The sequence below is a fragment of the Amia ocellicauda genome, chromosome 11 (genome assembly GCF_036373705.1).
Source record: "Amia ocellicauda isolate fAmiCal2 chromosome 11, fAmiCal2.hap1, whole genome shotgun sequence".
Lineage (NCBI taxonomy): Eukaryota > Metazoa > Chordata > Actinopteri > Amiiformes > Amiidae > Amia > Amia ocellicauda.
This window is the reverse complement of record NC_089860.1, coordinates 16,815,189-16,827,777: the sequence shown is the minus strand read 5'-3', so window position 1 is coordinate 16,827,777 and position 12,589 is coordinate 16,815,189. Positions and strand designations below refer to the sequence as shown.

Sequence of the window (12,589 nt, the reverse complement as noted above, 5' to 3'; positions counted from 1 at the left end):
TTTTCAACAGTTTCATGAGAAAACATTACCTCCAACAAAACTGTAGTTGATCAAGAAATGAAAAAAGACTTCAGAGATGACCACATAGAAGATGGGTGTGACACTGGAAACGGAAGCTGTAGATCGATGGAAGTGGAAACATCTTGGGGAGGCCTTCACCCAGCAGTGGATCGATATGGGCTGATGGCGATGATGGATATATATCTATATCTATAAACACACACACACACAAATTTAAAATAATACATACATAAACACACACGCACGTAAGTTCTCTTAGCAAATGAGCCACACTGGACACAAACCACAACAGCATCATATAGGGTATGGCTAAACATAGCTCAGCTGAAGATGCCACTTTGGCACAACACGGAATATTTGCACAGTAGAAAGCGAAGTTTGACGGGCCTGGCAGCATAAAGCTAATAGACACCACAGGCTATTCAACAACCAGTGTGTCTCCAGCATCTAAAGGAGATCGTGTCTGGCATGCTACCCTACCATTCGTAGATGCTTGCCATGCCAAATCATTTCCAGTCCCAAATCCCCTGTAATTCCACACAAGCCCCACAAGGCGACACTCAACACAATAACCTCAGGCAGGATTTCATGAGAAGAACTGTCATATCATAGATCACTTAGCGATAAACATTATTTCTTTTGCTCATTTTGTTAGACATGGTCAAGCAAGATCTGGCTCCACTGCCGGATTTAAAAAAATCAAAAGTTAAAATGACAATGGGGCCTCTTTCCAATCATCCCCAGCCCCTTCTGGTGTCCCCTTCTCATACATAATGAGTATCATTTATCTGCAGCTATTATTCACAGTTCGAGTAGAGTAGCATGAAAGCTCTAGGTCTAATCTTGTTAGGAGATATAATGCTTAAGATAAGAAAACAGCACTGGCTCTGTCTTGAGGGCATCTTGTATAGCAATGAAGATATTTTGGATGCCCTTAAAGACATACAAACCCTCAGCTTTGATCACCACATGAAGCAGAACTAATGCTTTGAGTCAAATCATTGCTGCTTTTGGTAAAAGTTCTGCCAAGTGACTGCCTTAATTAAAACATGTGTAGTTACAGTTGGAAGTATTCAACATGCAACAATACTTAGGGACTTCTTTTGAAAATTAAATCAAATGAAAGGCTTTTGATTTATTATCTTCCGATTTTCAGGTTGTTGGTATTTTTTGTTTGGGAGTTTTTTTCTTTCACATTCAGATGGACACTTATTACAGGAATAAGACCTAATTAGCCTAAAACTGATGTTGTGAATCTTTAATGCGGTACTGTGATTGCTGCATTGCAGTACACAATGAAAATCCTTGACACTATAAACCTGTCTACCTTGGCAATTCAATGGCTACCTCATTAGAAACGCCAACAAAAGCCATGACCCTAAGCCTAGATAAAATCAATCTTCAACTGTAGGCGTCTTATTCAACCAAGCCAAACTGCCCTAACCCTAATGGAAGCCTCTTTACTATTACTGTATAACATCAACTCTAGTGAAAATAATGAATCCTACTGACTAGAGTAACTATTAAAATATTACTCTGGGGGAAAAAAATATGTAACTGTAAGTATCCCTCCCCCAGCATCAGTAAAGCATTTGTATTCCAAGTCTGTATTTAATCTACCATGGAAATAATAGTTTGGTAAATCAAAATAATGTAAATGTGCAATGTGCAAGCATATTGATTTCCCATTTATGGCATCCAAATGAAAACATGGATGTGAAAAGGCAGAACATAAATAACTCAAAACAAATTAAGGGCAGATAAAAGCCTGGCATTTCAAGATTGTCATAAAAAGGACATGAATGATAACAAAGCTCAGTAATCGTGTTCAAGAGGGAAAGCAAATGAGTCAAGACTAGAGCGAACATGTACTCGCGTTGACATTTGGTGGAGGATAAGGACACAGTGGGGATTCAAGCTATCATTTTCTGTCCTGAACAAAGAAAACAATCTGAACTTTGTTGTGCAGATTGGTAAATGTAAGAGGTTATTTAAAAGCAAGAGAAAAGCTTACTTCAATGGGAAAAAAAATCTCTTGGTTGAGGTGTCTGTTCCAGTTATAGATTGATTGATAGAGAGAGAGAGAGAAAGATATAGATATATTATAGTCACAGCATATAAACAGAAAGCATGTTCGTGTACATTCTGCTAATTGGGGAATTCTCATTATCGTGAATACAATTGTGCATAGCAACTAGCTCAAAACATCTTATTGAAAGTGACTTAAAGCTACAAAAGAAACATTGGCAAATGGGATTTTATATTATCTTTCAAAATAATATATAATTAGCGAAGTGTAAAAGCCTACCCGGGTGAATAACAACAAGACAGCAGTAATGGACAGACTAAAATTTATTCAGACAGACAAAATGGAACAGTTACATTGAAATCAGAAATTCAGCCAAAAAACATCAACATTCCATTTTAAAACCAGAAGGAAAGACATTCAGAACTCACTACACATTATTTTTAAATAGCTACAGACCTAGCTACACTGAAGACTATCAACTTATACACTGTTTAAATGCAAATAATCACAGCCACAGAGCCATAGATGGCATTATATTACATTTTGTTTTCTTTACAAAGTAAAAAATATAAAATTAACAAATAAGACGTCTGCAAATATGGCCATTTATGTTATTGTGCATTGAAGACTTTTATAACAATATTCAATAGATTAAAAATTGGGAGGAAAACAGTAACAAAAAGGCATCCAACTGAGTAACCACGTCTTATACATGGGATATGTGTGTTGAGCGGTCAGAGTGCAGTGCCACCCTTCTACAGGTTTGCTGTGGTGATTTACAAGCACTGCATGATTGATATCCAATGAACATATTGCAAACAACAGCAGAAGGAAGAAATCCTACTATGGTAAACTATAACACATACCGAATGTACTACACACATTTCTCAAAAATAACCGTACTGACGTCAAAATCAAAACGCGTGAAAAAATGAGCATGGCTCTGCATTTGATTTGAAAAGTTTGTCGGGTTTGTCATTATGTTTTTCTTCCTGGAACAAAAAGAAACCTGAAATAAAAAAAAAATGAACGCAGACAGACAGACAAACAAACAAAGTTGCAAGTAATGGACCTTCACACTTCAATAACAAAGAACTGTTACCACCATGCACAGTTTGGTTCAGTGTTCAGTTTAAAAGATCTGGGCAGCTTCTGGGTGTTGGGTTATTTCACTGTTCGTGTTACAAATCTCTCTCCAGTCTTTAGTAAAATTTTCGCTGTTACCCACAATGCACCAGGTTCTCCCTCAGTAAATATAAAATGCTGCATTTGGGTAGACAAATACCTTGCATTTTTCTACTGTTTTGTCACCTTCAATAGACATAGAAGTAGCAGTTATTTGTTGGTGGATTTGTATTCTGTGGGAGTTGAATCTCCTCTTGACAATTTAACAAATAGTTGCCCTACAGTGTTTTTTCTTTTACATTTTTTCAACGACAGGTCAGAGTGGCTTTCCTTATGATTTGCTGAATTGGAAGTTCCCCTAGTATTTCCAGTTATTATACAGGAGATGGTTTAAGGTTATACTAACACAAAGTACACCAACGCCCTATCCAGGATGGCAGACTTATCTTACCAGAGACCTGAAAATCAAAAGACTAAACATATCCAGTAAAGCTAATTAGCTCTAGTGCAGTAGATGCATTGGAAAGTTCAGATACATTAAAAACAAAGAGTTTGTGCCCCCAAAGAACATCATAGTTTGTTTTTTGCTTAATGTTTTACACACAAATCAGCAGTCATAATCACAAATATTTTAGCTTATGAAAGAACACCTTGTCAATCCACATCTTGCCATATTGAGCTCTTATTGAGTAGAGCTAAACTATGGGTACGAAGTAAGAGTCTATATTAACAGAAATTTGCTCAACCATGATCTCAATTGCATGATTCTTGCAAATGCGGGTCAGGAGTCAGCAATGTGAAACCTAAAACGAAGGGGGAATCAAATAATATGAATAATATTGAAGAAGAATGTCACCCAACGCTAGACTATGACGCGAAGCCAGACTTCAGAAGCACAAGGTGAGAATATTAAGTTGAATTCAGCTTAAAGGGATAAGAGTAACATCTGAAATAACCCACATCTTGTTATTAAGATGTTAATTTCATTTTCCAGTACAGCCACTGTGATTACAGTTCCATTGCATGGGGAAATGCACTGTTTAACTTATTTCAGCCCACAGGTAAAGCATATCTAGCAATTATGTCCTCTTTTACACTTCCTCAGACCTTAATAACAAAAAAGATGATTAAAAGAGGTCTTATTTATATTCAAAAAGTAATGCCCAGCACAGCTAGGATTGGGTACATGGCAGGAAGGGAAGGATATGCTGTATATCATGGAGTTAGTCTTTCCTGCTGAGTAATCTAACAGGTCAGGATTTTAGATTCTTAATTTTTCTGACTAATAGTGAGGTACATCCTTGCAAAAAAGTTTAAAAGGTTTTAAATATTAAAGGTTTCTGCAATTTTTTATACAGGTTCTATGGTTATTATTAAGAAATGGAGGGTCTGTTTCAGAGTAGGTTTGTGCCAAATCGTGCTAGATTACTTGACCTTTAAACATTGTTTCAAGAATCAAGTTGCTAACAACTGGTAACTGTCCTCTCTGTCCAAGATTAGATTATAGAATATTAAATCAGATATATATGGGGGATCATCTGCTGCCAGTTTAACACCTTTTTGGGTAAAGATTTGATCATTTTGCTGCAGTTGGAGGCACTGACGTCAGCAGAGTTTGACTGGGGTATAGTTATATGCACCGCCACGTGAACAGCAGCAAAATCAATTTGAATGACATGATACCACACTATATTTTGCATTAGCTGGAGGCAAGTGGGTGAGGTTTGCTCAACTTGTAATTTAATAATTAGGATATGAGCTGGGGAGAAATCGCACCCATGCACTGAATACAAAATGTCATTTCAGTCATTTCTACCAAAACTGTGTTCAAGAGATTCAGGAAGCAGGCTGCCATAGCGAACCAACACCAAATTGGTTCACATTTAAGCTGTTGAAGGGAATCTTTGCTCAGTGGAATTACAGCTGTCAGTGAAATCATTTTGATGAAACAACTGTACAGTAAGACACTGTTGTTCCCTCCCCAACTGTTTATTCACCAAAGTTTTTACTATTACTATTAGCCAAACACATCTTACTATTCATCTTTTGAAGTATTCCATTGTAAAACAAAAACATTGTGATTGACTACATTTAATAAATATTCATTAGCTCTGCCGGTGGTTTTACAAAGCAAATATTTATATGTTGTATTTATGATATTAAAAAACAATGTTTTTTAATATCATAAATAGTTTACGAACATGTTGAACAGACAGATATGCAAGCACAAAAAGTATTAAGTCATGCTCCTAGTTTTTCAAATTACACATCTCCTTTCACATGTCTTGTAAAGACTACCACATTTCCCTCATCGCTTTCCAGATCCAATTAATTTATTCTTAAGAACGCCCTAAAATAACAAACCACACAATAAAACAAGAAATCTAAATAATTATAAATCTGAAAACATGAAATGCTTCACATTTGGGAATTCATGTCCTCACTGTTATATACAGGATAATGTAAAACAATGGAGCAAGACAGAAGCCAAAGTGTAAACCTACAGTTACAAACAAAACATCAAGTTGGTTCAGCCACAACTTCTACAATGGACATACAAAAAGATCGTTTTTAACATCAAAGACTTCCATGGTCACACAAAAGAAGATAGCCTTCAAATGTAAGAATAATTTTATTTATTTATCATTAAATCGGGTGACTAAAAGGATCTTTTGCTTTTTTCGTGCACCTTTTTTATACTTTAAAAAAAGCATTTCTCATTCAGACAACAAAGAGCGGACTTAAACAGCCAGCTGACATTGCCTCTAAAGTGGCTATACGTAGGATTACAGGCTTGGGCACTCTTTATAATCATACATTCATTGAGCACGGGTTACGTACAGGAAGGCCATATTAATGTTTGCACTGGTAGAAGATGAAATAGCAAAACAAAATCATCTCAGTCTTGTGAGAGGAAGAGGGCCATGGTATAACAAAGCTACAGAAAACAAAAACGAGATATCAATTATAAAATGAAAAACTCCACAGGTGTTGTTATTGGTGTATCACACAGACAGCAGTGCAGGTGTGTATCACATCCAGCAATGGATGAATGAAACAGAAGGAAAAATAATTTGCTTTGAATTACCCATCACTCTTCCATTTCTTTTATATTCATTACACTTCCTCTAGTTTGTCTGGGGTCAATAGCAAAGCTCAGCCACTTATATATGCTACAAAGTCCTGTATGTATTCTCTTTACAAAGCTACATAACTTATCATACTAATTATAATGTATTCACGGAAGAGTAATTGGTGGCAAATGCTTTGGACAGGGGTGTTTAGTTAGGAAAAGCAAAAAGCATCCTTAACAAGGCTTAAATCGCATGCTAGGGAGATCTGGATTTCTGATCTCAAATCGAAATGTTCAGGTATAAAAAAAATAAACTGTTATGATGCCCTGACATTAAACAGAGATTCTAAACCTTTCATTTCTGGCAACTGCTTGATCCCAAGTGCAGCGATGGATGACAAATCTAGAAGATAAATTGATTATTTTGGACAGAAGTCACAACACTAGCTAATGAACACCAAAGCACAACCGGACTCCTAGTTTAATGCAAGCCTGCTTCTGATGAATGAACGATATTATTGAAGATGCACGTCTATTATCAGAAGGGTGCAGACTGTTTAGAGTTTAGACTGATAATAAATTCAACCACAAGGAAAACTCAATTAATTCCAGCTGCGCAACTAAGGGGAGTCATCAGAATGAAGGCTGGATGATTGATTTGTGATCGAATGACGTTTTTATGCCTTAAACAAAGTGACAAAACTGGCCCCCTTGCAGCTTTGTCTTCCTTAAAGTCAGAAAGATCTGTACTAGTTTATTGAATTAATTTATTTTCATAGAATACATTTGGAAAGATCTGAAATTGCCACCTTCCGGGCAGGAAATTAAATCTCCACATTCTGAAAAAGTATAAAATGAATGGTTTGACTGTCTCAGAGCAGAGACACGGCAGATTTTCCTTGCCAGTACAGCAAAGTGTACGAACCTAAAAGGGAAAACAAGGTATTCGACCTGTGGAACAACTGTGTGAATATCCTTTTAAAAAAGTGCTGTTTTCTACATATAAGGACTTTCATACATTAGTAATATTTGAGCATTATATTTTTGCTATGGTATTTAGTTTAAGACACAGAAGAAGCCCACAGAAAACAAAGGAAATGCAAAATGAAATGGGTTTAAATGCTGAGTAGGTACTATTTTGAAAAGAATGCCAAAATCTAAACTTTTATGATACCAAAAGATATATCTGCAGCTTCACTTAGCAAGATTTCTGATCACATGAGTTGCTGCCTATGTTGGAGTAAAACTTCAGTAACAAAAGAGTAAATGTTATGTTAAATATTATTATGAACTTGTTTGTGTGGTGATACAACAGTATTTCTGCCAGGAGCCTACCTGCCTATGGGTTTAGAAAGAAGCATCTGCCATAAAACAATAGTGGATTTCGGGGGTAGCTGCGGGAAACCTAGAAGAGAAGCCCAGGGCGCGGGGACAGGCAGGACACAGTTGTGTTACTGTTCTAATCAAACTCAAATAATGGGAGCGTCCGTATTATTCTGTTGTCGTTGGTTGGCGTTTGCGTCGTCGTTCGCTTTTCCGTTACGTGAGAGGAGGAGCTGTGGAATGGCTTCAGATCTGTGCAATAAATGAGAGTCCCTCGAGCGCTGCCGGGAAGCTACCAGACGTAGCCGATCTCATCGTCCTTGTCGTCCTCCTCATCCTCGTCATCCTCGATGGCGCCTCGCGGGTGGATCCTGACCTTGCGCTCCTTCTGCCGCCCTCCCACCTGCTCTCGCTCGTCCTCCTGGTCGTCCAGCAGGATCACAGCCCCCCCGCTGCCGAAGTCCCCCGAGGTCTCCTGGTCCTCTTCTGCGGAAATGGAACGGCAATGGAACAAAAGCCAAACACGTTCGAACATGCGCGTAAAGAGACCTCGGTGGTGGCAATCGCCTGTGTCTGTCCCCTGTGTCGTTGCTTACCACAGGTGGGGTTGCCCTGCTTCCTGGAGCCGGCGATCTCGTTGCCGTACTTGTCCACACACCAGCACTGCCCGGTGCTGCCGTGGCACTGAGTGGGCTTGAAGTAGCCTTCGTCATTGCATCTTGGAATAAAAGCTCCTAAATCAGAGTGAAATAAATAGACCACAAAATAAAAGCGTGGTGAGTAGAATTCCTTATTTTTGTGGCCTAGTATGACAACATCCTGCCTCTATTTCACGTACAGATTCGTGTTTAAGGTGGGTTTTTACTGGCCTGGGCTAATGCCTCCACTGGGGATCAGGACACCTGCGGTTAAAACAAGAGCATACTTAACTACGCAAGTATCCTCTGTGACAACTGTCAGATCTCATCAACACAATTTACACCCCGAGTGCAGCACATTTTTTATTCACCATCATTAATATATAAATGAAACACTAAAGGTTAATTTGCAGTTTTCTTGAACAGCGTTGCCTGATTATTAATTCAGTGATTTACAGCCCCAGGCTTCAAACCACCTCCCTTATTATACGACTGAACTCCCCATACAGAATCAAAAACATGTAATGATAAATAAGCGAGCGATAGGCTAGACAAATCCAAGAAGGTAGTGAATGACAAAGTTAGAATTCAGAGCAGAGTAAATCAGGAACAATGTGTCTTTTAGTTTTGTTGAATTATGCAAAAACAAAACATCTTGTACTTCTCCAGGGAGTTGGGAAGATATATTTTAAGGTGTAAGATAAGATTGGGTAGGAAGGGAACAGTAGGATCATGTTCTGCTATGATGTCATAATATTCTGTCATTTCTATATGGACTTCAAACAAGCTAATGGATTAAAACATTAATTGAATTGTCAAAGTGTGTAATATGTCGTAGTCTGAATTTAGCCAACAGATAAGATTTACTTTCTCTACCAATAAAATGCATGTGGAGAAAAATCTGTTGAGGAATATGTATCACAACACTGTATAACATTTCACTTCTTAACCCTCTAGTTACTGTGAGTGCTAAACTACCCAGAGCGACAAACCTCACCGTGCTCACATCATCTGATATGTTTGAAACACTTTTTACATTAAAAATCACATTTTTTTTTGGAGTGGAGTGGAGTGTTTAATGCAAATATATATGTTAACGGATGTCTATTTGTATAATAACAAATTATGAATATATATTGCTTATTTTACAGCTTATTTTACAGACTACATAACAAAAAGCAATTTACTGATTTAATTGCAGATTCTGAAGATGTCGGCCCCATTCAAACTAAAAAAAGAAAAACTAGGTTCAAAGAGAGGACCTTTATGTTGAAGTGGTGGAAATATTTTGTAGTAAAGGGAAAAATTAGATCTAGAAATCAAAGTTCAAAAGTTAAAAATTGCAAGAGTAGAAAATTAGAGTTAAAAGGGGAAGGAGAAAAATATTATTGTAATTATTAAGAGTTGTTGGTTGTGAATACATTTGTCATTCTTTATAATAGATACTAGATAATAGACTTGAATTTGTATTGTAATAGTTCACCTAGATGTAAGTTTTAAGTAATTTAATGAAACATTTCAGTGTCAAATTAGTCAAACTATTATTAGTCAAACTTCCATTACTTTGCATAATGTGTGCAAGTACTGAAACAGTTTTTAAGAGCTTTTGCATTCTCCTGTGTTAACTCTTAATTATTTATATGAGAAGGGTTTTGCCTGTCCTTAAATATCCTCTCTCTACGAAATGCCCTTTCATTTAAAAATTCTAAATTAACTGGCATATGTGCTGCCATGTTGGTTTCATGTCAGTTTTTATAGCGAGAGATACCTTTTTCCCCATTTAAGCCTGGTGTAGGGAATTTAAGACCAAACTGATTTTTTTGTTGTTGTGTGCAACTTTATTCTGGGCTTCAATTGAAGTCTAAGACCAATTAAAATAGTCTTAAAAGCATTTAAGACCTTTTGTGCAACCGGCCCCAGAACTTTCTGATTTTCAGATACAGAAAACAACAACATTACATGCACACTACGAATATTCACCTCAAATCAACTTGCAAATCACAACAACAACCCACCATTAGACAGCAATAGCTCTGTAAATACATGGAAATGGTTACCGGAGAGAAACGCATACTTATACAAGTAATTACACGGTACAAACACTCCACAGGTTATTTCCATGTAATCATACTTATTATTCCTGCAGTTCCCACGTCAGAAGTATAAAAATAATGACAGTTACTAAAACAGAAAGATTAGATAGGTTAAATATGTATTCAAACCCAGTGTAAACAGAACTGTTTGGGACATATGAATGTGATATATTCGTTTGTTTGGTTTGGTTGTTTAACTGCTTCCATTTAACGGTGTACCTTGAGAAGAGAAAGCCGGATTAGCTTCGCTTACCTTTAAATTATAGTTATCAGTTGTAGAAAATCTAAAAACGATACTGGAAAAAAGGCTGAAAATGTTAATTGAATTGCTGCCACTGTGCTTGAAAACAATGCAATCTTTTGTACCATTATAGGTTACTGGATTCTTCTTTGATGTCATCTTCTGTCTTCACCTCGTCTGTTGCATGTGATGATTTTATAGGCTCTAGTCCTAATACTACAGGACAATAAACTAGAGGACAAAAAAAGTGAGGCAAGGCTCCTAGACCTGCATCTTGTCTCTCTGGATTCAAGGCTTCACATGCCACTAGATTCTCATTCATCAACCCTGACACTCTCCTGACACAAACTAATTGCCCGGGCAGTACTCACCTACAAGAGCCTTCCGTCTGCTCTGGTTTTGAATCCTATTAATTTCGTTCTGACATGGGAGGCCTGCGAAGAAATTGAAGCAGACAGTGTTATATCCCTTGTGACCCGAAACACAACCCCCAATCAGCAACCTCTTAAGCAAACAAGGTTGTCCTTTGCTTTCCTCGCCCCTGCTCTCTGAGAGGCCCGGCTGCGGTGGGAGCCTCTTGGGGGGGGAGGACGCCGCGCCGGAGCACCCATTTAAGAACCCAATTACTCTCTTAAAGGCCACGCAGAGTTAATCTTCACATTTATCGCAGCACATACTCTCACGTGCCCTTGTGTCAACAGCAAATGGGCAACACATACAGAACACAAATAGAAACACCTGAGGGTTTATTAAAGTACTTCAAAAATGATTCCCTTTTTAATTAACTTTCTATGGTACACTGCTTGCTTTTCACATAATTTTTTTTACACTTAGAGGACTAACATGAGTAGGCTGCTGCTCTGAGAATATGCAGATCAGCAGTTGTGTAATTGTGTGTTTTTCCTTCCCTCTACAAAGGCACGGCTTGAATGTCAGCATCAACACTACCAGTGCAATAACTACTCGTAGTTCACTCCTTGTGCTAGAAAGCTACCAAGACAATCCATTGACTTTCCAATTTTAACTTCTAATTTCCAGCTTTCCTCATAAAACGCAAAAGTCCCAAGGACAGCGAGACACTTTTGGGAACGGCACCGTGATGTTTCTCAGGTCAAGTGTGCTTTCAGTTAAGTCTACATGAAAGACATTTGCATAAGCTTTTTTCGGCAGAGCACAGGGCACCTAATTTAAAATGAAAGAAAATACAAAAGCAGGCGAATAAAATTGAATGAAATAGGATCTGCACTTGAGACGGAATAGCTAAGCCCAGCAAGTTCCTGCTGTTCAAAGCAATCATAGTATGTCCTCTTATGAAACAAGTCTGATATTCTTGAAGAGAGTACATTTTGATTATCACCGAAATGCGGTCTATTGAGGTCTGTCAACATGCATGAGCCGAGGCCCATTTAATTAAATAATTAAAACATTTATTTATTTAGTATTTATTTATGTTTTGTTTTAACTTCATAAGCTTTGCCTTGAGAAATAGCTATAGCAGCTCATGAAAACTGATTATCTGGACCTGGAGTCTATGACCATTTACAATTGCATGTGTGTTTTCACAGTGGGAACTAGCCTGTCCTGAGTATTTGCCTACGACACGTCATTGAGTATTTTCGAGAAGTCACACCCGAGGACAGGAAATCCTACACGGAGGCCAGGGAAGGGCAAAATGAAGATTTCAGAGAGGGGTCACTGAATTCTTATATTACATAACCTTCAAGTGGTCCCGTTTTTAACAGGTTATATTTATAGTGATGGAAAGAATAACTAATCTAGCGTCGCTTATTGTTTTCACGTTTCATTTGTTGCAACTGGCCACGTTCTCCTACAATACCTTACGTTCTTGAAAAGGAATCAGTTTATTGACCTGATATTGACACCTCTTATTTAGTTTCTTATCATCAGTCAGATGACCAAATCAAAAGAGTCAAGAGAGGGGTCCCATTGCCTTCTTAAAGTTACACTGCAGTGTATATTTGGAATTTCTATACCGTTTAAACTGAAATTATAAGCTTAAGATGCACCTTTGTAATCCCGTTCTGC

At 37.6% G+C, this 12,589-nt stretch overlaps 1 protein-coding gene across 1 annotated transcript in view; it reads right to left on the bottom strand.

Annotated features, from left to right (window-relative positions):
* Positions 1-2,355: 2,355 nt before the first annotated feature.
* The window catches only part of spock1 (SPARC (osteonectin), cwcv and kazal like domains proteoglycan 1), a 247,271-nt gene continuing 237,037 nt past the window's right edge, over positions 2,356-12,589 (bottom strand). Inside the window, exons 10-12 of the mRNA XM_066716705.1 lie at positions 10,915-10,977; positions 8,168-8,305; positions 2,356-8,057 (exon numbers count right to left, since the gene is read on the bottom strand). Of these exons, the coding sequence (XP_066572802.1) occupies positions 7,864-8,057; positions 8,168-8,305; positions 10,915-10,977 (395 nt within the window). The 3' untranslated portion in view covers positions 2,356-7,863. The remainder of the gene's footprint in view (positions 8,058-8,167; positions 8,306-10,914; positions 10,978-12,589) is intronic.